The sequence below is a fragment of the Leucoraja erinacea genome, chromosome 17 (genome assembly GCF_028641065.1).
Source record: "Leucoraja erinacea ecotype New England chromosome 17, Leri_hhj_1, whole genome shotgun sequence".
Classification (NCBI taxonomy): domain Eukaryota; kingdom Metazoa; phylum Chordata; class Chondrichthyes; order Rajiformes; family Rajidae; genus Leucoraja; species Leucoraja erinaceus.
Genome location: NC_073393.1, coordinates 16,872,877 through 16,900,372, shown reverse-complemented (window position 1 = coordinate 16,900,372; position 27,496 = coordinate 16,872,877). Strand labels below are relative to the sequence as shown.

Genomic DNA, 27,496 nt, shown 5'->3' with positions numbered 1-27,496 from the left:
GAGTTCGAAGGGGTTGGGGTGGATGGGAGGAGGGTTGTAGGTGGCTGTATTTGAGGGGAGGGGTTGGAAGGGATGGGTAGATGAGTTGGGTGGGGGGGGGGGTGGGTTGAAGAGAGGAATGATTTATTGGGGTTGGAGATTAAAAGTATTGTGACCACTTTGACTGGACTCATGTGGGGAGCCGGAGAACGGACCTGTCTTTCGTTGATTTTGTACAAGTGTCAGCTGCCCTTGGGGCTAATCTTCACTGCCATTCCCAGCGATCATTAATTAACCCATCTTGTGTTGTTTCCTTTGCAGTTTTTGCTCCTCTGTTGAGGCTGTCACCACCTCCGGGAGACCACGACTATTACTTCAACCTCGATGACAGTGAAGGCGTCTGCGACCTCTTTGACGTGCCCATTCTTAACCTTTGACCATCTTCTGGACTTGGTCGCCCGGCAGCTGTATAAAAAAACTTTTTTAAAACATCTTTTTAACAAAACAAAAAAAAGGAAAAAAGATTTTTTTTAAGAAAAAGGAAATAGCATTTTTTGCAGTTCCACATGGATCTCCAGTTTGAAATGGATCTCCAAGAGTGAGTGAACGCTTGATGTGATTGCACCAGAATGCAGTGAAGAGATAATGAAAAGGGCAAGTTGTCGATGAATGTTGCCAGAATGTTTGGCGGTTTCGATTTTGTTTTTTTGTTTGTTTTTTGTTTTTGTTTTTTGCTCGCCTATGAAGAGGATGCTGGGACCCTCCTTTAGTCCAGGGCCAGTCGTATCTGCAGCTCTGGTGCTGCTTCAGGAAGTGGATGCATGGGGTTGTGCAAGACACCAACGTGGTGCCAAGTGATGGAGGTCGCCAATGGAGGAATGTGTTCAAGACTTAAGTTCTCCCTCCTCTACTCTATGGATGGTGCCACTGTCAGTTTTAATCCGTCTCCTTCTATTAGCCATTCATCATGTGACATCTCCAAGGGGAACAGTCAATTTTCAAGACAGTGGGAGGTATTTATAAAACAGTCAGTCTTCGATGTTATGAGGGTCTTAATCCTACAGATTTCCACATTTGTTGTGAAACAGGGGCAGCTCTGCTTGAAAGATGACAGCGTCCCAAAGTCTCAACATTTTCTGCTGTTTCTTTGTCTTGCCCAGTGTTGACAGTGCCCAATGTGGTCTGGGACAGGTGGGGGTGGGGGCTTCAATTCGTCAAACACACCAGTCAAGAAAATATAATCATGCTGGTCTTGCTTGAGTGGGTTATACAAAACTGTAATGGACCTCTAAATGGGGGGGGGAGCAATTTGAAAAGTTGTGACTATTCGTTCTACCTTTGCTGTCCTCGGATGGTGGACTGAGAGACTGCGTGCAATGTTGGGAGGGTGGGTGAGTAGACAGCCCAACTTTACGACACTTACAGAAACAACTTGATTCAAAGATGTGGACGTTGTGTCCCAGCTGGCCCAGAGGATCTTGCACTGGTCTCTCGGATGCAATGTGCTTAATACTTTGGGGTTGATTGTTGCATTAAGGCACTCGTTCTTTTCGATGCTTGTTGGAGGGGGTTCTTGGAAGTCCACCCCTTCGCACAAAAGAACAATTCTTCCCCCAACGAGCTTTCCAAAATGGAACTGTGCCAATGGCAATTTTTTTTTAAAATATTCACTCCAAGTATTTTGACTTGATGGATGTCTCATCTGAATGAGGCACTACCATTATTTGCATATCCTGCACAAAGTAGCCCAAAGGGGCTAAACCCTATAAACTGATGGTCTTTCTTGCCGACGTCCATTTCCAAATTGTAGGGATCAGTTGGGTGAGAGAAGGAGTGTCATTACTGTGAATTGTCACCAAGGCTAAAATGGCACCTCTCAGAGAAATATCCTACATTACACATAAAGGGCCAATTTTGCAGTTGCCAATGTCCAAGCTTAAATCTTTTGTTTTGAAAAGATAAAATATATCTTTTAACTTTAATCCATTGATGGATTGGTCTCGTGGAGACTTCAGATGGTGATAATCCTTGGAGATTTGTATGCACAGATCAGGAGTGTTGCTTTTTATAAAAGTGGAGGTGGACTGAGAGGGTGAGTGCAGTGGTGGGTGGGTGGGTGAGCAGCCCAATGGTATGACACTTATGGAAGCAACTCCATAGAGAAAGGAAAGATTGCAGTTACTTTGGGGGGGGGGGGGGGTGTTTGCATCCCTAATCTTGCATTGAGTCATTCACATAAATTGGCTGCATCTCACTGCCCTGCCCAATTTTGATTGCAGACCCTAGTGGTGTGAGTACGATCGTGTTCATTCTTTATATGTTTATACCTGTTTTTCCACATCCCAAAATGGGGTTTAGCTCAGGAGTGGATTAAGCTATGGTGCCATTGGCCTGGCCTCAAACATTGCACTTCTGTGCCTCTGCTTCAAGGGAAGCAAACTACCGAGACCAGGGATTAGTTTGGGCATGAAGGTAGACATAGTGCTGGAGTCACTCAGCGACTCATGCAGCATCTCTGGAGGAAAAGGATGGATGATGTTTCGGGTTGGAACCCTTCTTTAGACTGAAAGGAAAGGGGAGGGAACTGGAGGTAGGAAAAGGTCAGAACAAAGCAGGGCAGGCACCAGATGACCAAGGAAAGGTGGAGCCCATACTCTGTTTCTTTCCTATGTATTAAAGTTGCGTTGGTGGGTTAATTGGCTGCAGCAAATTGCTCCGAGCACGTAGAATCTGGGGACTGTGGGAAGGTGGAGAGAAAAACATTTGTATTAATAGGATTTAATTAATTGAAAAGATTAGCACGTGGGTGGTTGAATGGATAGCATGGACTCAGTGGATTAAAGGGCCTGTTCCTGTACTTTATCCATGTGATTCTATCATATATCTCTCTTGTACCTTCCCAGTCAGTACTCTCCATTTTAGCAACACCACCCATGATCACTGCCTCATTCTTCTCTTCACCTTTACTGTTTCAACCTTGTATTGCTAATTGCCTCCTGCTCCGGTTCAGCAATTCCTTACTGTAGTGCAAATTAATCAATAATTCCATTCTCCCTCAGTTTGTCACTCTGATTTATGTAGGAAGGAACTGCAGATGCTGGTTTAAACTGAAGATAGACACAAAATGTTGGAGTCTCAGTGGGACAGGCAGCATCTCTGGAGAGAAGGAATGGGTGACGTCTCAGGTCGAGTCTGAAGAAGGGTCTCAACCCGAAACGTCACGCATTCCTTCTTTCAAGAGATGCTGCCTGTCCCGCTGAGTTACTCTAGCATTTTGTGTCACTCTGATTTGTTCCTTTAACTTTCCAAATCTTTCTGCTCTCTTCCCTCTTGGGTAATGGCCTATTTATTTCTAAATGTGGCCTTTATTCCAAACATTCAGCACCTGCATCTAACCTGAAAGTCCAGCCTCTTCTTTTATGCCTGGCTCCTCAGAACACGGAAACCAGCATCTACCGTGCCTGACTATATAATGTTGTACGTCTCAATGAGACCACTTTTGATTCATCTGAACTCTGCCTAATATCTCCTCTGCAGTGTTGCCCTCTTCCTAGGAATCAGAGTCTTTGTTGCACTGCCCCCTTTGCAAGCACATCCTCCTGAGGAAGAGAGGCCAGAACTCTATACTACATTCCAGGGGTAGTTGGAGTAAGAATGTGCAAGTACCTTGCAGTGAATAAATGCCTATTACTGTTTTTAGATTCTAGTTCTTCCTACTTGGATTTTATTCAAATGTTCTTTTAAAAAAAGACTTGTATTTTTAAAAAGTCTTGCAAGATAACTGTTACAGAGGTCGGACTGCCGGGTTCTGACTCGAATCAATACAATTAACATGCCCTGAGGCTTTCAGCAACGCCTTTGATGTCTGCCTGCCAGAGATGCTCGAATTCTTTGAGTAAACTCTTATTTTAAAAATGTCTTATGTCCACACCTACATAATTGGTACTCTTGTTTCAGAATAGTTATGTATCAACACCTCATTTTCCCCCATTCATCTTCCTTTGTGGAAAGAAACCAAACAGGCTAACTGTTTCAATTATATTAATACAAGTTTTAAAAATAAACTCATCATTTGCCTATAGTCTGACATCTTGTTGAGAGGTTACAAAGTTTCAAGGAAGATTATTCAATAAACAGCTGGATTGCACTTGTCAGAGAAATCGCAAAGTAAAGATGCCTCATTTGTAGTGACATGTACTCAGTTTGGTCCACAATTCAGGGACCTGTATTGGACTCCTTGTGTTTGAATATTATTACTTTATTGCTGTATGTTTGCATGCATTGTCACAGACCTGCCTCTATTGCAATGAAAAATGTCCCAGTAAACCTTGCGTATATGTTTACCTGTATGAAAATATTCGACTGAATGCACGGTATCGAATGATATTTCTTCTGAAACTGAAGTAGGAAAGTGTCTCTCACTTATTGGCTAAATGGCAATAAGAGGACTGTTTTGTTATTTCGCCTTCACCCCCCCCCCCCCCCCCCCCCCCCCCAAAATCATTCCCAGTGTTGCCCGCTGCCCACATCATACACTTTAATCTACTGCCAGACTGCAACTTCATACAGACTCTCCCCCTCTTTGCTGAATGCAGACAGATTGTTTTAATGCTTTGCACCGGTTGGAGTTCGGTGGACAGAGCTGAATGCTATGACGGGATGTAAGATAACATTTGTTTTTGTTCTCAAAATAAAACCTATTTTTGTACTTTTTTGTGTGGGGGGAAATATTTGAAAATCACAATATGCCAGTTTTGGACAATTTACACAATGCCTTTTGTAAACTGAAATTCATCTCAACATAGCACTTTAGAGAAATCAGATGTTTATATTGTATCATATGACAACAGATGGTCATTCCATTGTAGGCTGGCTTTGCAAAGGAAGAATTTCTATATTATTTTTCTTCTTGTGTTTTAATAGTGTCTAAATTAGTTGGGGAAAGTGACTTCATGATTGAAAATTTGCAATTTTATTGTTACGTTTTTGCAAACATTGTGTTCCTCAGCTTATTTGAATTGTAATTTTGTTTTAACTCATTTGTTTTTATGAGCTTTTTTAAAATTGGTTGAACATTGTACTTTGTTTAATTGTTTTATACCAGACAGCAAATGCACATGTACCCTCGCCAGTGTGTCTCCCATCACCGCTCTTGTTCTATCTGGTATTTTAACTGCAGTGAATTTGGGAATTGTACAGTACTTTAATAAAACTTTTTTTCCAGATTCTGTGCTTATGCTGTATAGATTTGGTGTTTGAAAAAGAAACAAAATAAGTTTTGGGATCAAATTCCAGCCACAGCAAAAAATGTAATAAATGTTTAGTTAGTGGTTTATGGGATTACTGTGGGGAAGTCATCAAATGTTAACAGATCAGCTGTGATCTTATTGAATGGGAGAGCAGGCATTGAAGGCCAAAATGACCTGTTTATTGTGTAAATAGAAACAGCTTCTACTTATGCTATCTGTGGCTGGTTCAAGGAATAGGGATTGAGCATTTGGCTGCCAGACCATTTCTGACCATGGTGGTGCAACTGGTAGATGTAGATAAGTTTGTTTCCTTGAAAGTTGATAGAGACAAATGAAAATGAATTCTTAAATGAATCATTTGTTAAAGTGTTGGAAAATAATCGATTCCATCAGATTATCTCATCTTCCTTAAGGCTGAAAGATGGGCATTTAATACTGAGGAGAATTTCCCCAAGAAACAACATTTGAGTATAAGAAGTTGGGTCAGGTTGGTCCAGATGTGGAGGAACAGGGTAATGCTGTTCCAGAGGTGGGAGGAGGGTGAAGAGGAGAGAGGAATGATATCAACACAGACATTAACCTTCAATCAAAGGAGTAAAGCAGGCTGAAGTAAACAAGGCAAGACCAAGCATAGACGAGGCGACCATTTCGTGGAACACTTGCGCTTGGTCTGCCAAGGCTTACTGGATCTCCCGGTTGCCAACCATTTTAACTCCCATTCCCGTACTGAACTTGCTATCCTGGGCCACCTCCATTGTCAGTGAGGCCGCACGCAAATTGGAAGAACAGAACGCTTCGGTTGCTTGCTTCAACGTTGAATTTTCCAATTTCAGGTAACCAACTGACAAATCCACTCCCCTGTCCCACAGAGGCTACCTGGTCTTTGACCTCCAGCTGCCTGATACTCCAACACTTTGTGTCTTTTTGTAAACTAGCATTTGCAGTTCCTCGTTTCTTAACAGAAACATAGAAAATAGGTGCAGGTGTAGGCCATTCGGCCCTTCGAGCCTGCACCGCCATTCGATATGATCATGTCTGATCATCCAACTCAGTATCCCATCCTTGCCTTCTCTCCATACCCCCTGATCCCTTTAGCCACAAGGGCCACATCTAACTCCCTCTTAAATATAGTCAATGAACTGGCCTCAACTACCTTCTGTGGCAGAGAATTCCACAGATTCACCACTGTGTAAAAAATTATTTTCTTATCTCGGTCCTAAAAGACTTCCCTCTTATCCTTAAACTGTGACCCCTAGTTCTGGACTTCCCCAACATCGGGAATAATCTTCCTGCATCAACCCCTTAAGAATTTTGTAAGTTTCTATAAGATTTCCCCCCCCCCAATCTTCTAAATTCTAGCGTGTACAAGCCATAAGTAAGCACATGGTTATTCATCAGAAACTGGTTGGGATGCTGAATGATTGATTGCAAGGATATAATTATTGGGAATTATTAGCACCGTGTTTTAGTTGAACTGAACACAAATTAGAAACACTTCAGACTGCAACAATTGAAGTGACTGCAATTCATAGCCTGGCCACAGGGTGGTGGTAGTGTTCAGCCTGTGACTCCCGAATTCAATCGGCATCCTGCAGTCACCGGGGAGGTTGTGTCCACGTGTACCCTCTACAGCACTCACAGGACTTTAGAGCCAGACCGGCAGATTTTCTATTGGATGTTCGTCCTATTAATATAGCACACTTTAATCAGTTTTGTTTAGATGTTACACAGTAGGAATGTTACAAAATTCTGAGATTTTAAAAATCAAGCCTGTAATTTATCCCATCAGATAAAGCATAAAAAGAACTTTAATTTGATACCTAATTCACTTTCATATCTTCAGTATTAAAATAGTTATGGTCATTTTCATAATCGGAAGTTAGCATCTTGTTCTCTTTTGCATTTCCATTGGCAACACAAAGCCTGTGATCGAGGACAGTCAAAAGCCCATAACTTTCTTAAAAGTTAAGAGAACTGAATGAAATTTTCAGTTATTATAGATTGAAGAATTCTGAAACAAATATGAAACCCACCGTCCCCCCCTGACCTCTCCCTTTCCGATATTGAATGGTCTGGCCTCAGCAGAAGCTTCACCTTTGTTCCCCTCCGTCCCCACCTCAATGAGTTCCGTGTCTGCCACGATGTGGAGCTCTTCTTCCGTCGCCTCTGCATCCGAGCTTTTCTCCATGGGAAGGAGTCATTGCGCCCTAGTGATGACCCCGTCTCCAAAGGACCCCCTCCTCTTGAACTCCCCCTCATGGCCATCTACCTTCTTTAGACCTTTTCATTTTAAAGTGCCGGGGGGCCATCAACCGCCTCAATCTTTCCGTTCCCCTTACTCACTCTAACCTCTCCCCTCCTGAACGTACAGCCCTCCACTCACTCTGCAACAACCTCGACTGGGTGATCAAACCCGCTGACAAGGGAGGTGCCGTGGTAGTCTGGCGCGCTGACCTCTACCGGTCTGAGGCTAGACGCCAATTCTCAGACTACTTATTCTTGGACCATGACCCGACAGACCATTATCTCAAGCACCATCACAGGCTTCATCGCTTCCCGCTCCCTGCCCTCCCAAGCCTCCAACCTCATCGTTCCCCAGCCCCGCACACAGGCTTCATCGCTTCCCGCTCCACTGCCCTCCCAAGCCTCCAACCTCATCGTTCCCCAGCCCCGCACAGCCCGGTTTTACCACTCCCTCCTCTTCAACATGGATGTCCAGTCACTCTACACCTCCACGCCCCACCAGGATGGTCCTGTTTCTTTCACCACCGCAGAACGAACCAATCCCTGTTTACTAATATCCTCCTCCGCCTAGCGGAGCTGATCCTTACCCTCAAGAACTTTTCCTTGATGGGCCAAATAGTCTGTTACAAGAAAATCTGAAAATATGTTGTCACGAGTTTCACACAGGAGCAGTTAATGCATGGCCTCCAATCAGAAATGTTGACCTTGAGCTTTCCTTTACAGATGCTATCCAGCTTACTAAACATCTCCAGTATTTTCTACTTATAGTAAACGGTTGACTTTATAAAGAACGTTTAAAATGCAAACTATGCTATAATGTTGAGAACTGGGAAACGTAGATAAGTTTGTTCTCTTGAAAGCTGATAGAGACCGGGGAAAATGATTTATTTAAAGAAGAATTTATTAAAGTGCCAGAAAGGAATTGATTCCAGCCGATTACTCCAACTTCCTTGTGGCTGAATCGTAGGCATTTAATACTGAGGAGAATTTCCCTAAGAAATAATATTTGAGTATTAACTTTCATTTATAGTTGCATTTTTAGACTGATTACACATCATTGTGACTTAGTTCCACAGTGTCGTTTTGTGCTGATTTGGGAGAGCGGAAACATCATTGCACAGAAGTCTGAGCAGATTTGAAAATGCTAGAATTGAACTTTGAAAGTTCAGCCACAAACCTACGTGATACCTAACAGGATACTGTTGGTGGGAGAGCTCACCTCCCACAGAAATATCTAAAAATAAATTCCACCACCACGGCTAAACCATAACGTTTAAACTACAACGGACATTGGGAAATTATTTACAGGTGGCCTCTTCATTGGAGGCAAGAATCGAATGACTTCTACAAAGAAAATTGGATTGAGGGGAAGAGAGTTACAAACTGGAACCCAATCCAAGCAGGCAAATGTACGAGCATGTGTTAGTACATATTACAGATTCCATTTCCTAATCTTAACATTAACACCCCACAATAAGAGGAAGGAAGTCTAGTGGTTCAAAGAGGATAGGTTCTCAAACCTGCTGTATACTGTAACATTTGTAGTAGAAGTGAGTTCCCCAATGAAGCAGTGACATTGTGACCTGTCAACACAATGACAGGGGGCTTCTCCAATGGACTCGGGAGCAATTCAATGTTGGTTGTGATGCATGTATTTCCCAGGTCTGTGTGGGGGAGATGCATGCATTTCCCAGATGTAACCTGACCTGCCATCTACCTCATTGGACGATTGGACTTTATCTTGCACTAAACACTATTCCCGTTATCCTGTATTTGTACATTGTGGATGGTCTGATCATAATCGTGTATAGTCTTTCTGCTTTTTGGATAGCACACAACAAAAAGCACTTTGGTACACGTGACAATGAAAACTCAACTCGCCACCAACAATGGTTTAATTAGGCACCAAGATGGAGATAATCTTTCCAAGCCACCTCACGGGCATGTTATCAAAATCAGACACCCTGCCATATAGGGTGACATGAAGATAGATGACCAAATGCTCTGTGGCCATCTCAGGTGGTGAGTGTTGGGGGAGCATGCAAGAGTGATGACGAAAATCTATCGTTGGTGATGGGAAATATTTGACACGGGTGCAGAGAAAGCAGTGCGGATGTTGGGATACATATGACATGGGTGACAGTAGAATAGATGGCAGGTGAGAGAAAAACAACATGGGTGATGGGGAACAAGTAGCATGGATGACAGGGAACATACAACATAGGTGATGGGCAGCAGATGACATGGGTGATGGGCTAATCCATGGGTGGCGCAGCGGTAGAGTTGCTGCCTTACAGCGCCAGAGACCTGGGATCGATCCTGACTACGGGTGCTGTCTGTACAGAGTTTGTACATTCTCCCTGTGACCACGTGGGTTTTCTCCAGGTGCTCCAGTTTCCTTCCATATTCCAAAGACCAAAGTAGGTTAATTGGCTTCTGTAAAAAATGTACATTGTCCCTAGTATGTAGGATAGTGTTAGTGTACGGGGTGATCGCTGGTCGGCGCAGACTCGACGGGCCGATGGGCCTGTTTCCACATTGTATCTCTAATGTCTAAATAGGTGTGAAGTGAGAACTTACAACATGCATGATGGGGAAACATGACATGGTGACAAGATACTTATGACATGTGTGATGGGGAAACGACATGTGTAGGGAGAACATATGACATGGGTGGCAGAGGATCATATGACATGTGTGATGGGAAAACAACACACGTGTAGGGAGAACATACAACATGGATGGGAGGAGATCATATGACATGTGTGATGGGAGTACACACAGGTGGGTGGCAGGGAGCAGGATCGGGCAGCGAAGGCACAGGCAGAGGTCTGGGTGAGTTTGGGGATGGGCTAGGACAGGCAGTTGGAGTGGTCGGATGAGCGATGACCTCGGGAAGAGACTGCAGTGTCCCTGGCGTTGGCGACACGGAGAAGGTGGAATTTAGGAAATCAAACTCAACTCTCACACCCACTTGTAGCATCACCATCGTCAGTTGCTCCACTCAGCTCCTGGCTGGTGAGGGTCAGTCCAGCCCAGCCCAGGGAGGGGTGAGGAGTGGGTGTGTTAGGGTGGGTATGTAATAAGGGGTGAGGAGTAGGTGTGGTGGCAGGGGAGGGGAGAGACAGGGAGGGGTGAGGAGCAGGTGCGGTAGGGTGGGTGAGCAGTAGGTGTGGTGGCAGGGGAGAGGAGAGACAGGGTGGATTTGGGGTGGGGAGGGGTGGTTAGTGGGGGTCGCTGGCCGGGCCAGGAGGGTACCGGTTTCTGTGGGTCTGGCCGCCGGCAGGCGCTGCGTTTTCCAGCAGGAGGAGCTGGCGTGTGTCAATGTCTAACCCGGAAGCCGAGTCGCGATCCCGGAGGACACGGTCCCTGCGGCATCTGCGCTCCTAACTCCGGGGGGTTCACCCGCTCTCACCGGGGTCCTGCCTGCACCCCGCTCCCATCCGGTAAGTCCCGGGGCAGGGGGTGGGAGAGATGGGGGGCTGGGTGTCGGCTGGGACGGGCACGGCCTGGAGCCGGCTGGGGAGAGGGAGAGGACGAGGGGCGATCCCATTGCCTCACCAGCTGCCCAAGTTCTGTCGGTCGGACGGAGCAGACAGAGAGGGGACAGGGACAGGGACCTGACGCCGAGGTCTGTTCCCAGCCCCAGGCTGCAGACACTCTGCACACTGTTCAATCATTTGTAAATCACAACTTTGCAATCGCTCCTTGCGGCCTCGGTAACTTTTCAAAACTTTTTATAACAACTTTTTAAATCGTTTCTTCTTAAAAAATAACCTCCACTCTCGCTGTCTGAAAATGATCCATCTCCCGCTTGGCTGTAGGTTTGTCGCTTGGGCTGGTTGGCAGTTTTGCTGGTGTTGAACCTGCCTGGGTGGTCTGGGATCGGACTGTGCCTCCGGGAGCGGCCTCTGGCCCCGGGGCCGGTGTTGGGTGAGTGTCGGACCGGTGTCCGTTTGTACCCGCTCCTGCAGAGTGATTGGTGATACCATGGAAATGGACACCATGGTGAGTCTGCTACGTTGCTGAGAGTGTGCATGGACACTGGTGTCAGAGTGAGCTCTGCTTCTCCTTTTGGTTGCATTTGATAAACTGCAATGACTCCAAGGGACGTTGAAGAGTTTGCCTGGGATGTTCCTTTCCATCTCCCATCCCCCCCCCCTTGACCGTCAGTTGAATAAATTTGCACAGTCTGCTGTTGTAGGATATGGAACACCTTCCTCCAGACCTTGCAGTGGTGTAAGATGCTCTCAGAATTCTAGCTGCTGACTCCCCATCCCAACATGGTTATTGCCCATCTCTGCTTGGGACAGGGTAACGGGTGGGTTTCAAGAGGAGTTTTGTACAGATGGAGATATGTGGCGAGGGAACACTCAACCTCAAGCAGTGAAGGCTCAAGTGGAATTTTAGATTCAGAGAGTCCAACAGTACAGAAACAGGCCTTTCGGTCCAATTCGACTGCTAACCAAGCTGCCCCATCTAAGCTAGTCCCATTTGACCTATATCCCTCTAAACCTTTCCTATCCACGTACCTGTCTAAGTGTCATTTAAATTCTGTTATAGTATCTGTCTCAACTATCTTCTATCTTCTATGGCAGCTTGTTCCATAAACTGAGTGAAAAGGTTGCCCCTCGGGTTCCTGTTAAATCTTGCCACTCCCATCTTGGAGCCTTTCGAAACTGACTTTTAATTTATACAAATTACTTATTGTTCTCCCCACATTCCGCTCAACTCCCCCCAGATTCTACCACTCATCTGCACACTAGTAATTGATTGAGAGATACAGCATGGAAGCAGGCCATTTGCCGACCATTTTCACCCATCCATACTTGTTGTATGTTATCCCACTTTTGGATCAACTCCCAACACATTAGGAGCAATTAACCTGAAAAAAAAACAGACATCTTTGTCATTGGGCGGAAACTAGATCACCCAGAGAAAACCCACACGGCCACAGGGAGAACAAGCAAACTCCATGCAGTTAGCTCCTGAGGTCAGGATCGAGCCTGGGTCTTTGAAGCTGCAAGTCACGACTCAGCGCTACCGATGGCATGATCGAGGTGGGGGTAAAGAGGTGACCAGAGATGAACGTTCCTCAGTGGGACGTTTCCTTATAGGATTGTAAAATCCTATCGCTCATCAAGGCTGCATGAGACCAGGCAACTTCCTTGGCACTTCTTTAAAAAACAGCCCAAAGCTTACGGTAGCTAGTTTGTTTACATTCTGTAGCTGGAGTGGTTGCTGAGACTAAACACGTAAGAATTTATGAGGAATTATCAGCAGCTCCACAGGTGACTGTTGCCCAAGAGAGGTAAGCCAGGCGATGAAAGGGTCACCACACTGGTAGTGCCGCTGCCTCACCGCTCCAGCAACCCAGGTACAATCCTGACCTCGGGTGCTGTCTGCGTGGAGTTTGCACATTCACGCTATGGCAGCATGACTCCAAAGATGTGCAGGTTGGTAGACTAATTGGCCGCTGTAACTTTCCCCCAAGAGTAAACGGATAGCAGGAGAATTGTGGTGGAATCAATGGGTATGTGAGAGAGAGTTGGGGTGGGGAGGTTAATGAAATTCATGGCATTGCACTGTGACCAAGTACATATCGGTTCAGTTCAGTTTAGTTTAGCTTATTGTCACGTGTACCGAGGTACAGTGAAAAGCTTCTGTTGCGTGCTAACCATCCAGCAGAAAGATAATATATGATTACAATTGACCCATTCGCAGTGTACAAATACATGATAAGCGAATAACGTTTAGTGCAAGGTAAAGCCCCGAAGGGTTTCAGTTCAAAACGTTGCCTATTTCCTTCGCTCCATGGATGCTGCTGCACCCGCTGAGTTTCTCCAGCACTTTTGTCTGCCTTCAAAGTCCGATCAAAGATAGTCCGATGGTCCCCGATGAGGTAGACAGTAGTTCAGGACTGCTTTGTGGTTGCGGAAAGCAACCAGATATATTAGATGAACTGAGTGTGTCGCCCTAGAAGTAGATGGTTGTAAAGATCAGAATTGCTCCTTTTGGCCCACCTGTTCCATGCTGACTGTGATGTCTATCTATGCTGTTCCCATTTGCCTGAATTGGGCTTAAGTCCCTCTCCAGGTTATTTAAACACTACAACGTTCAAATAAGCTCCGAACTACAGACTCGGCGGCATTGTTTTTGTCTTTGCGCTATTATTGGGTTTTTTTAAATATACTGATCGTTTGCTGTTGTTTTTCACGCTGTTTACAGAGTACTATGTTTAAATATCTGTTGTGCTGCCGTAGGTAAGAATTTCATTGCTGTTGTTTCGGGACATAATACACTAAAACACTCGTGACTCTTCATGACTTAATCTTTCCTGTCTATGTACCTGTCCAAATGCCTTTTAAACATTGTAATTGTATCCATCTCTAATACCTCCACTCTAATGGTGGCATAGCAGTGGAGCTACTGCCTTACAGCACCAGAGACCCAGGTTCAATCCTGACTATGGGTGCTTGTCTGTACGGAGCTTGTATGTTCTCCCCATGACCTGCATGGGTTTGCTCCGAGATTATGGGTTTCCTCCCACGATCCAAAGACGTACAGGTTTGTAGGTTAATTGGCCTGGTATAAATGTAAATTGTCCCTAGTGTTAATGTGCGGGGATTGCTGGTCGGAGCGGATTCGGTGAGCCGCTTCCGTGCCCTATCTCTAAAACTAAAACTAAAAACTAAAAACCTCCCGTGGTTTGACATTGACAACTATTTGCCATTGGGAGTTTGTGAACAGTGCTGTATAAATTCAAGTTCTCTCTTTCTGATGGTTCCCACGACCGAGGGAATAGATGAGAAATGAGGGTCAAGGTTGATGGAGGCCGTGATCACTCATTGCCCTGAAGGGTGTGTCTGGTAGTTCAGTTTCAGGAAGATGTAAAGCTAGCACTGAGCTCACCCACACATCAAAGCTTCGGCCATGCATTGAAGAGAGCTTCACTTCCCAGGCCCGGATGCAGCTCAACTTACAGTGTTTGGGGAAGTGGCATAAGGTCATAAGTGATAGGAGAAGAATTAGGCCATTCAGCCCAGCAATTCTATTCCGTCTGCCAATCATGGCAGATCTATCTTTCCCTCATAACCCCATTCTCCTGCCTTCACCCCATAACCCCTGACTCCTGCACTAATCAAGAATCTATCTATCTCTGCCTTGAAAATATCTACTGACGTGGCCTCCACAGCCTTTTGTTGCAAATAATTCCACAGATTCACCACCCCCTGACTAAAGAGATTTTTCATCTCCTTCCTAAAAGGACTTCCTTTAATTCTGAGGCTATGACCTCTAGTCCTAGACTCTCTAACTAGTGGAAACATCCTCTCCACTCCACTCAATCCAAACCTTTCACTATTCTGTGTGCTTCAATGAGATCCCCCTCAGACTTCTAAACTCCAGCGAGTACAGGCCCAGTGCCGACAAACGCTCATCATAGGTTAACCTACTCATTCCTGGGTTCATTCTTGTAAACCTCCTCTGGACTCTCTCCAGAGCCAACACATCCTTCCTCACATCAACTCCCACACCCTGCCCGACCAAGCTTCCAACCTCATCGTTCCCCAGCCCCGCATGGCCCGGTTTTACTTTCTCCCCAAAATCCACAAACCCGGCTCTCCCGGCAGACCCATTGTCTCTGCTTGTTCGTGCCCCACCGAACTCATCTCCACATACCTTGACTCCATACTATCCCCCTTGGTCAAATCCCTTCCCACCTATGTTCTAGACACCTCAGACACTCTCCGCCGCCTCCGCGCATTCCACTCTCTAGGCCCCCACCCCCTCATCTTCACCATGGAGGTCCAGTCACTCTACACCTCCATCCCCCACCAGGATGGCCTCAAAGCCCTCCGGTTCTTCCTCGACCAGAGGAGCAACCTATACCCAGCCACTGACACTCTCTTCCGCCTAGCGGAGCTGGTCCTCACCCTCAACAACTTTACGTTTGACTCCTCCCATTTCCTCCAAACACAAGGCGTAGCTATGGGCACACGCATGGGCCCCAGCTACGCCTGCCTCTTTGTCGGGTACGTCGAACAATCCTTGTTCAATACATACCAGGGCTCCATCCCCGACCTCTACCTCCGTTACATTGACGACTGCTTTGGGGCCACCTCCTGCACCCACACACAACTGACTGACTTCATCCACTTCACCACCAACTTCCATCCGGCACTCAAATACACCTGGACCATTTCCGACACTTCCCTACCATTCCTTGACCTCACCATCTCCATCGCAGGGGATAGACTTCTGACCGACATACACTACAAACCCACTGACTCACATGGCTATCTGGACTACACGTCTTCCCACCCTGCAAGGACTCCATCCCCTACTCCCAATTCCTCCGCCTACGCTGCATCTGCTCCCAGGATGAGACGTTCCACACCAGGGCATCGGAAATGTCCTCGCTCTTCAGGGAACGGGGATTCCCCTCCTCCACCATAGATGAGGCTCGCACCAGTGTCTCTTCCATACCCCGCAACACTGCTCTCTCTCCCCATCCCCGCACTCGCAACAAGGGCAGTCCCCCTGGTCCTCACCTTTCACCCCACCAGCCGGCAAATACAACAAATAATCCTCCGCCATTTCCGCCACCTCCAACGTGACCCCACCACTCGCCACATCTTTCCATCTCCCCCCATGTCTGCCTTCCGCAAAGACCGCTCCCTCCGCAACTCCCTTGTCAATTCTTCCCTTCCCTCCCGCACCACTCCCTCCCCGGGCACTTTCCGTTGCAACCGCAAAAAATGCAACACCTGTCCCTTCCCCCCCCCCTCGACTCCATTCAAGGACCCAAGCAGTCGTTCCAGGTGTGACAAAGGTTCACCTGTATCTCCTCCAACCTCATCTACTGCATCCGCTGCTCTAGATGTCAGCTGATTTACATCGGTGAGACTAAGCGGAGGTTGGGCGATCGTTTCGCCGAACACCTCCACTCAGTCCGCAATAACCTACCTGAACTCCCGGTGGCTCAGCACTTCAACTCCCCCTTCCATTCCCAATCCGACCTCTCCGTCCTGGGTCTCCTCCATTGCCAGAGTGAGCAACACTGGAAATTGGAGGAACAGCACCTCATATTCCGCCTGGGCAGCTTGCGTCCGGATGGCATGAACATTGAATTCTCCCAATTTTGCTAGCCCTTGCTGTCTCCTCCCCTTCCTTAACCCTCGAGCTGTCTCCTCCCATCCCCCCGCCCTTGGGCTCCTCCTCCTCCCTTTTTCCTTCCTTCTTCAGACTGATGGGGGGTGGGGGGGGGGAGAAGGGTTTTGGCCCGAAACGTCACCTATTTCCTACCTAGATGCTACTGCACCCGCTGAGTTTCTCCAGCATTTTTGTGTACCTTCCTCAGATATGGTGCCCAAAATTGCTCACAATATTCCAAATGCGGCCTTACCAGTGCCTTATAGAGCCTCAGCATTATATTCCAGTTTTTGTATACATGAACTGTCATGTCAAGCTTCTCGTGATCTTATACATGATGTTTACTCATAATTCTAGGTTCCATTGAATTGTGAACCCAATTTGCTCATCTTTTCCTCATAAAAACACCGCTTGATCCAGGAACAACTCAGTGAAGCTCCTCTGAACTGTAAATATCTGTCTCCTTGGAATTGATAGGATTCTTGCACAGAGTCTTTACCCAAGGCAGGGGGATCAAGAACCAGAGAGGGACACTCACAATACTCCAAATGTGGTCTGACCAGCCTTAGTAAAACATCAGAATTACTTCCTTGCTTTTATATTCTAGTTCTCTCTAAATATATACTAGCAATGCGTTTGCCTTCCTTACTACCGATTCAACTTGCAAATTGGAACTTTTTCGGAATCCTGCACTCCCAAGTTCCTGTGCACCTCCGATTTCTGAATTCTCTCCCTATTTCGAAAATAGTCTACGCATCAATTACTACGACCAAACAGCATGACTCCACACGTTGCTACGCTGTATTCCATCTGCCACTTCTCCGTCCACTCTCCCAACCTGTCCAAGTACTTCTGCCGAGTCACTGCTTTCTCTACTCAACCTGTCCCTCCACATATCTTTGTATTATCTGCAAACCTGGCCACAAAGCCTTCAATCCCTTCATCTAAATCATTGATAAACAATGTGAAGAGTAAAAGGGGTGTAAAAGTTGAGTTTTTTAAGAAGGAACTGCAGATGCTGGAAAATCAAAGGTGGACAAAAGTGCTGGAGAAACTCAGCGGGTGCAGCAACATCTATGGAGTGAAGGAAATAGGCAACGTTTCGGGCTGAAACCCTTCTTCAGTTCCTGAAAGAAAGTTGAGGGCAGATGGAAATAGGCTGAGTTCCCGGCCCATCTGAGCATCCATGATAATCTGCCCCAATGTAGTGTCGTTTGCACTGATTAACTTGTTACCCGTTGTTCTCACGGTATGAAGCCAGATGTTAGTTTAATTTTAAAGATACAACATGGAAAATAACCTTTGGCCCACTGAGTCCATGCCAACCATCGATTACCTTTTCACACTAGTTCTATGTAATCCCATTTTCCCAGCCACTCCCAAAACATTAGGGGCAATTCACAGAGGCCTATTAACCTGCAAACCTGCACGTCTTTGGAATATGGAGGAAACTGGAGCACCGCGATGACACAGGCAGAACATGCAAACTCCACACAGACAGCACCTGAGGTCAGGATCAAACCTGGGTCTCTGGCGCTGTGAGGCAGCAGCTCTACCAGCTGGGCCACTGTACCGCCCACAATCATTCTGATGGTTGGGGAGTTGTCTCATGTGTAGAAGTAAGTATCTACCGGGATTCAGGGGAGAAATTTGTAAACGCAGCAATGACAGCCAGCTCCCCACTGGGACTGTCGACATCCACAATGTGACACATTCCCAGTACCCCCAAGGACAAACAGCCGATGGCCACTCGAATGGTCTCACCATAAAGGTTAGGGGCCAAGTGCTGGAAGATGCGGGTTGGTGCTTACTGTTTGGGGTGTACACGATGGGCAGAATGGCCTGTTTCAATCCCAGACCCACAGCAGTCTGTTGGCTCACCACTAAGTCCAAATAATCCTTCCCTTTGCCTCCTGCAGGCAGGATGGTGAGCCATCTACCTGGAGAATATGGAGGTGGTTCCCATTGACAGCCCATTGGGCAGGGAGTTCTGACATTTTGGCCTGGTAGCACTAAGGGAATAGTTTGTGTCAGGACGGAGCTTTGTTTAAAGGAGAATTAGATGGTGACTCCATTCCTGTCCCTTTCTGGTAGAAGGTGAAGATCTGGCAAGTGCTGTTGAAGTGAACCAAGATAAATGTGGATGGATTTCACATTTGCACAAAAGTGCAGGAGTAACTCAATGGGTCAGGCAGCATCTCTGGACAAAATGGATGCGTGACGTTTCAGGTCAGGACCCTTCCTCAGACCCGACCCGAAACATCACTCATCCATTTTCTCCAGAGATGCTGCCTGACCCGCTGTGTTTTGTGTCTGAAGTTCCTTCCTGCACATGAAAGCACAACAATCCAGCTTGCCATCCAGCCACTATTTAGCATCTTACTCTATGGAGGGTGATCGATACATTCTTTCTCTGTGATTAATTCACAGACTTCCGGAGAAATGTGGAAAAGTGCAATCTAAATATGAAGCAATGCACAGCTTCACAAGTAGAGCACTAAAAAAAATAATTCTGAGTCACGGGTGGAATGAGTTACTGTGCTTATCATGCAGTTATTGGCTTTATCAAGGGAACGATTGCATCCTGAACCCTTCCTGTGTTGAAATGACTCAGCGAACTTTGGCCTGGTCTGACTCATTATTTTCTTGGTTTTCTCAATTGGAACTCTGAGTTTCCTGTTTTTTTTTCTTCCTCTGAAACCCAAGTGTGCATCTGCCTACTGCAGCTCCTCCTCAATTAGCCACTTTGTTTTTAACCTTGGAGACATCTCGTCCTTGTTCAAAGTCCAATGTTTCTCACATGAATATCAAACTTGGTCTTTATTTATATTACACCTTCCACAACCTTGAGATGCCTTTAACCATTTTACATTTGTATATTATGTTTCCATAAAGTGTGGGCACTTTTGAAATGTGCACACTGCAACCTGCCAGAGGCATCACGGCGTTACAACCGAATGTGGTAAACATCCTATAATCCTAGGTTATGACTCCTGTCATCTCCTCCACTCACTGGGTCCCTGGATCCTGTGCTACCTTCAATGTATTGGGGACCTGGTACCTGTGATCCCTTCAAACTCACCTGATCTGTAGACTGCCCTCCCTCGAAATTAATCTGGATCTATTTTCCCATAGTCCCATGAAACTTGTGTAGGAAGGAACTGCAGAAACTGGATTACAATGAGGAGAGACACAACATGCTGGAGTAACTCAACGGGTCAGGCAGCATCTCTGGAGAAAAGGAAGAAAAATCTCGACCTGAAACGTCACCTTCTCTCCAGAGATGCTTCCTGTCCCGCTGTTCTATCCGACAGATAAGACTGGGGACAATTTACAGAAGCCAATTAACTTACAAACCTGCATGTCATTGGAATGTTGGAGAAAACCAGATCACCCGGAGAAAACCCACACAGTCAGAGGTAGAATGTCCAAAGTACTTACAGACAGCATCCGTAGTGATGATTGAATTTGGGTCTCTGGCACTGTAAGACAGCAACTCTACTGCTGTGTCACTGAAGGAGTTCATTCGGCCCATCGGTCCATGCTGATTATCAGGGGGGCAATCCTATTGTTCTGATTTTGTCCCCCCTCCTTATTGCACATCCTAGCAACTAATTCTCTCTCAAACTATGATTTTGAGAGAGAATTTTCAAACTTCCCTTTGATTTTTTTGGTCGCTATTAACCTGCATGATGGGTGAATTTCCAATGGCCAATTCACCCTCCAACCCTTTGGGATGTGGGAAGAAACCGGAGGAGCTGGAAGAAACACATGGCCTATCTTTTCAACATCAAATAATCGGGTAAAAGCAGTGACGTGTTGAGATTCTTTTTCATTATTTCAATCTCAAGGGGATTTCAGTTCTTATTTTAAAGTTGTACTTGACGACTCTGAGTGTGGAGACGAGAGGGCAGTTCTGCTTTCTCATAATTGTTGACCAATATAGTTCCTTCGGATGTGGTATCCCTCCCTTTCCTGCCTACCTTGCAATGCTGATGGTGTAGTCCAAGACTTCATGAAGGTTGCCTGTGCTTAAACCATTTGGCCGAGACTGGTGGTCACGTGAGCGTGAGGTGAAACCGCCCCTCCTTGCGCCCAGCCTGCGGGTGAACATCGGGACTCTCAGCCAAGGGGGCTGCAGTTAGAGTCACTACCTCACAGCTCCAGCTACCCAGGTTCAATCCTAACCTCTATCTCCATCCGTTTATGGAGTTTGCAATTTCTTCCTTGTGACCATGTGGGTCATTCAGGTGCTCTGTCCCCCCCACCCACATCTCAATGACATGTGTGCAGGAAGGAACTGCAGATGCTTGTTTAAACAGAAGATAGACACAAAAAGCTGGATCATACATCAATGATTTAGATGAAGGGATTCAAAGTAACATTAGCAAATTTGCAGATGACACAAAGCTGGGTGGCAGTGTGAACCATGAGGAGGATGCTATGAGAATGCAGGGTGACTTGGACAGGTTGGGGGAATGGGCAGATGCATAGCAGATGCAGTTTAATGTGAGGTTATCCACTTTGGTAGCAAAAACAGGAAGGCAGATTACTATCTAAATGGTGTCATGTTGGGAAAAGGGGAAGTACAACGGGATCTGGGGGTCATTGTTCATCAGTCAATAAAAGTAAGCATGCAGGTAGAGCAGGCAGTGAAGAAAGCTAATGGCATGTTGGCCTTCATAACAGAGGAGTTGAGCATAGCAGCAAAGAGGTCCTTCTGCACTTGTATGTGGCCCTAGTGAGACCACACCTGGAGTATTGTGTGCAGTTTTTCCTAATTTGAGGAAGGACATTATTGCTATTGAGGGAGTGCAACGTAGGTTTACAAGGTTAATTCCCAGGATGGTGGGACTGTCATATGCTGAGAGAATGGCAATAATAGACAATAGGTGCAGGAGTAGGCCATTTGGCCCTTCGAGCCAGCACCGCCATTCAATGTGATCATGGCTGATCATCCCCAATCAGTACCCCGTTCCTGCCTTCTCCCCATATCCCCTGACTCCGCTATCTTTAAGAGCCCTATCTAGCTCTCTCTTGAAAGCATCCAGAGAACCTGCCTCCACCACCCTCTGAAGCAGAGAATTCCACACTCACAACTCTCTGTGAGAAAAAGTGTTTCCTCATCTCCGTTCTAAATGGCTTACCCCTTATTCTTAAACTGTGGCCCATGGTTCTGGACTCCCCCAACATCGGGAACATGTTTCCTGCCTCTAGCGTATCCAAACCCTTAACAATCTTATGTGTTTCAATAAAATTCCCTCTCATCCTTCTAAACTCCAGAGTGTACAAGCCCAGCCGCTCCATTCTCTTAGCATATAACAGTCCCGCCATCCCGGGAATTAACCTTCTAAAACCTACGCTGCACTCTCTCAATAGCAAGAATGTCTTTCCTCAAATTAGGGGACCAAAACTGCACACAATACTCCAGGTGTGGTCTCACTAGGGCTCTGTACAACTGCAGAACTGACCTCTTTGCTCCTATACTCGACTCCTCGTGTTATAAAGGCCATAAATGGAGCGGCTGGGCTTGTATATTCTGGAGTTCAGAAGGATGAGAGGGGATCTTATTGAAACATATAAGATTATTAAGGGTTTGGACATGCTAGAGGCAGGAAACATGTTCCCGATATCAGATACATTGCAACTGCAACGGTAACTTGCCCCGAGTGTAGGGGACTGGCACGTGGCTGTGTTAACGGACATAGAAACATAGAAAATCGGTGCAGGAGGAGGCCATTTGGCCCTTCGAGCCAGCACCGCCAATCATTGTGATCATGGCTGATCATCCCCTATCAATAACCCGTGCCTGCCTTCTCCCCATATCCCTTGATTCCAATAGAAACATATTGGACATGTGATAAATTTCACAGATTAATGGGATTGTACCAATAGCTAGTATTGATTCAATGGGCCAAATGGTTTCCCTAATTGTAAAGCAATCACTGCAATGTGTGAGAGGCTGCTAACTAGTTAGCTCGGTTAGACAGCAATGTGAGAGCTTCAAGCTCAGCCTCTTGAACTTGTTCATTCAAACATTTCAGTCGTAGCACATTCATGAATATAAGGTGAAATGCACCTCACTGGAGTTCCTTTGCACCATTCAACAAGGGCCTGGGGAGTTCACCCTCTCATCCTGGCTAATACAGTACTGCGCTGGCTGGTACCGATCTCATAGTCATACAGCATAGAAATAGGCCCTTCGGTCAACTTGCCCACACCAACCAACATGTCCCATCCACACTAGTCCCACCTGCCTGCATTTGGCCCATATCCCTCTAAACCAGTCCTATCCATGTACCTGTCCAAATGTTTCTTAAACGTGTTTCTTGAATTGTCTCTTAATCTCTTAGTAATAGATTCTCCCTTTTAGATGGTAACACTTCCTGTGGATCAGCTCTCCCTTTCCATCGGAGCCCTTAATTTTCCTTGAGTAGGAATCCTATTGAAGAGACAAATGTTTAACTGTAATGCATATAATGTTTATATTCACACCCATTCATAAAGGGGCTGTGTACTAGTTGGCACATTTCCCTCACCTGGTCACACAATTGCACCCGTAAATGGATATGGCAGAGCGCCTTAGCCTTATGTCCTTGCCTCCTGCACTGTTACTGCACCGCTTGTTATGAACGTCTCTCGGTCCCGTTGCGTACACGTTTGCCTGCCGCTTTAACTCTCTCGAGAACAATTGCTCCTCTCCAGTTCTTTTTAACCGCCCTGTGGGCCGTCCTGCCTAGCTCTTCTTTGCATTCCCCCCCTTCTGTCTTCTGGAGCCACTTTTCCAATATCCCATTTCTTCCCAGCCTTTCTTTGCACCCCCCATACTCCCAACTAGGGTCACAGAGTCAAGCAGCACAAAACGGGCCCTTTGACCCGCTGAGTCCACAACAGCATCAACCACCTATGTACACTGATCCCATTTCATTCTCCCCACATTCTCATCGACTACTGACACACCTGGGGCGATTTACAGTGGTCCGTTAACCTCCCCACCAGCACGCAGCTGGGATGTTGGAGGCAACCGGAGCACTCAGGGGAAACCACACAGTCACAGGAGGAAGGTGCAAACTCCGCACAGGTAGCACCAGAGATCAGGATTGAACCCTGAATTGCTGGACGTGGAACAAAATAGCACAGGAACAGGCACCTCGGCCCACAATGTTTGTGCTGTGAGGCAGCAGCTCTGCTATTTACACCACAATCCCACCCACTCTGCTCTCTCTTCCAACAACCAGGCCTTGAAAATACAAAGTGTTCCTGACGCTTCCTTGTGGACCCGGCTACAGTCCCATACATTGTCTGCGCTGCACACTGAAGCCCTTGACCCTTCACCCAGATTTCCTTAACGAGAGAGAGAGAGAGAGAGAGAGAGAGATACACATACAAAATGACTGCATTCAGCAGTTCTTCACCCACTCAATGCTCCTCATTTAAATTCAGTCTCAGTGTGAATGGTTTAAATGGGCTGAGGTACAACTTGGAACCTGCATTTGACATTGAAGTAGACACGTATTTTGATGACTCAGTGAGTTGTGGCGGAGTAAATTCCAAGCAAAGGAGCCGTGTAAACATTCTCTGAGGCATCCATTCATCAAACATGACTGCACGTGTCCCAGATCATCTCTAAGTTCACATCTATGGAGCGAAGGAAATAGGCGACATTTCGGGTCGAGACCCTTCTTCAGTAAGGTCTCGACCCGAAACGTCGCCTCTTTCCTTCGCTCCATAGATGCTGCCTCACCAGCTGAGTTTCTCCAGCATTTTTGTCTACCTTCGATTTTCCAGCATCTGCAGTTCTTTCTTAAACATCTCTGAGTTCATGGTGAGTCCGTTGGGGCTTCGATGACCTCTCTCGGCAGCTTTATATGCTTATAACAATGTAAAAAAGAGCTGTTTTGTGCACTGAATGTCATAACTTCATTATGTTCATCTGCCATGATTTTGTCCACTTGCTCTGCTTGTCCATGTCTTCCTGATACCTTTGAACATCTTCCTCTGCACCCCTGCCCAGGTTAATGCCATCCACACGCCTGGAAAGATGACATGTTGTACCCTCTGCTGAATCGGTGGTGTTGATCATGAACAGCTGGGTGCAACCCTAGCCTCCATGACATCCCACCAGTCACAGCTGACCAGCCCAAGAAGGATCCGTTTGTTCACTTGCTATCCAATAACCAATTCCCAGCCCGTGTCAGTATTTGCACCCAATTGCTCTAACATTGCAAACCGACCCGCCAAACAGGATCTTTACAAACACATTATGAAAATCCAAAGCCTCCATCTATCCAAATTCAGTTTAATCTATTCTACTACAGGTGCACAACCTTTTATCCGAAAGCCTTGGGACCAGACACTTGTCGGATTTCGGACATTTTCGGATTTCAGAATGGAAGATTTTTAGCGTAGATTAGGTAGGTAGCGCGGGCGGCTTGAAAAGTCTGGAGCAGCTGCCTCCTCCCCGGAGACCGGGAGAATCATTGCATAAATGTTAGTCAGTTAGTTTGGAGGGATTTTATGTGGTGGTGGTGGTGTAGGGGTGAAGGGGGAAACTTTAATTCTTAGTCCCCTACCTACCTGGTCGGCGACTCCCAACCTCGCGGAGCTGGGGGCTCCGTCCGGCCGCGGGCGGCGCCGGTTGGAGCTCCGACCCCGGCAACTCTACCCCTGGCTGCGCGGCTCCAAATCCAGCGACGCTCCGCGATGTTATGTGTCGGCGGCCACAGCGCTCCGGAGCTTGCCGCACGGCGACCTGGTAAGGCATTGCCCGCACCCCGCTGGTATCCCAGCGCTGCGACGCCGCCGACTCCTGACATTCGCGGAGCTGGGCGTCCGACCGCGGGCCGCGCTGGACTTGGAGCGCCTCGCAGCCAGGGGTAGATTGCCGGGGTCTACAAACGGCGCCGCCCGCGGCCAGACCGGCCACAGCGCTGCGGAGAGATCTTACTGCACAGCGACCCGGTATGGCATTGACCGCTCCCCGCCTCTCCGACCAGGTAGGGGACTAAGAATTAAAGTTTACCCCTTCACCCCCCTTCACATAAAAGATCCAAACTAACTGATTAACATTTAAGCAATGATTTACACATTCCGGTCTCCAGGGAGGAATCTACAAGTACAGACCTGGGTTGCCGTGGGTCGTTTTGGGTCAGTTTGGCGCCAAACGCGAGCTTTGGTGCACGACATCTGGAAAAATTTCGGAGCTTTTCGGTTTCTAATAAAAGGTTGTGCACCTGTAGTTACAACCTCAAAGAACTCAAGTAAATTAGTCAAATGCATTTTCTGCCAGGAATCCATGTTCAACTTGCTTAATCCTATTATTCTTTATAAGGTGTTCACTAGTTTAGAGATACAACATGGGAACAGGCCTTTCGGCCCACCGAGTCCATGCCAACCATCGATCACCCTTTCATTCTAATTCTATGTCATCCCACTTTCACTTCCACTTTGTACACACTAGGGGCGATTTACAGAGGTCAATAAACAAGCAGGTCTGGAGGAACTCAGTGGGTCAGGCAGCATCTGTGGAGGCAGAGGATAGTTAATGTTTTAGGTTGAGACCCTGCATCAGGACATGGCCCATGGGATTTTTCAGCTTCATTATTACAACTCATCTTATTTTGTTCCTTCAGTTAATTAGTCACACTCAATTATTATTTAACATGTCGGTCAGATTGTGCACGTCTCTTCGTGAAGACAGATGTCAAGTAATTGTTTCATTCCTCCTGCTATTTTCTTGTTGCCCATTATAAATTCCCCTCTCTCTGCCTGTAAGAGGCCCACCGTCAGTAGTCTAATCCTTTTTATGTACAGATAAAAGCTTCAACGGTTCATTTTCAAGTTTCTTGTCATTTACTCTCATATTTCACGTTGCCTTTCATTATCAGTCTTTTAATCCTTCTTGCTAAATCCTAAAATGCTCCTAATCCTAAAGCCTACATATTTCTGGCAACTTCATAATCCACTTCCTTGAATTTAGCACAAACTTAATTTTTCTTGTCAGCCATGGGTAAATAATTTTTTCCTGTTCTGTTTTGTGCCTTAAAGAATTATTATTACATTGCACCTTAAAGAATATGCATAATTTCTTCATGTGCTAACAATTGTCCCTCCTCTATCATGCCTTTCCCCTCACTCAACCACAGCCATCCCTCATGCTTTCGTTGTTTCTTTTGCTTAAACTTAAGAGCCTGTTTTTGCATTGAACTGCATTAATTCCAAATTCAATGTCAAATCCTACCATATTATGATTACTCTTCCCCAAAGTCTCCTTGACAACAAGATTATTCATCAAATGTTTCTCATTGCATTAAACAAGATACAAATTCATCTTTTGCCAAGTCGCTACCCCACCTTACGTAAATAATTCTTGAATATATTCCATGAGTTCATTGTTCACTTTATTAGAGTCTATATGTCAAAGTCAATTTTATTGGTCACATGCACCCGAAGGTGCAGTGAAATGAATTTGCCAGCAGCAATACACTTAAAAAGAATACACAATACACAATAAGATATGTAGTTAGTCTCTCATAATTACTACTCAACCCAGCTACATGCAGCTCCAGTTTATGATTAATGCCACACCTGACATTAAAACTACAATTTGGAGCCTTTTCCCCAGCTCCATCCAATATTCTCTGTCATTTGATCCTTCTTCGCTTGAGCCAAGTTCGATCTAATTCTGTGTCATGATCGGTAAAGCCAGGATCATTTCTTACAGCTGCATTGATCTCTTCCCTTACTAATACAACTATTCCACCTACTTTTCCCTTTGCCTATTCTTCCTAATTATTGAATGTCCTTGGATTATTTAGTCCCCAGTATAGGTCACCCTGCAGCCCTATTTCCCATAATGTGCCACTCATTCA

At 46.2% G+C, this 27,496-nt stretch overlaps 2 protein-coding genes across 3 annotated transcripts in view; both read left to right on the top strand.

The window, feature by feature from the left end:
• The window catches only part of e2f4 (E2F transcription factor 4), a 32,337-nt gene extending 27,133 nt beyond the window's left edge, over window positions 1–5,204 (top strand). The window contains exon 10 of the mRNA XM_055648692.1: window positions 301–5,204. Coding sequence (XP_055504667.1) covers window positions 301–416 — 116 coding nt within the window. The 3' untranslated portion in view covers window positions 417–5,204. The remainder of the gene's footprint in view (window positions 1–300) is intronic.
• A 5,567-nt stretch (window positions 5,205–10,771) lies between these two features.
• The window catches only part of elmo3 (engulfment and cell motility 3), an 83,492-nt gene continuing 66,767 nt past the window's right edge, over window positions 10,772–27,496 (top strand). The window contains exons 1-2 of one of the 2 annotated variants that reach the window (XM_055648691.1): window positions 10,793–10,918; window positions 11,297–11,405. The gene's annotated coding sequence lies outside the window, so the exon portion shown is untranslated. Of the gene's footprint in view, window positions 10,919–11,296; window positions 11,406–27,496 lie in introns of both variants that reach the window. The other variant, XM_055648690.1, reaches the window with a different exon arrangement.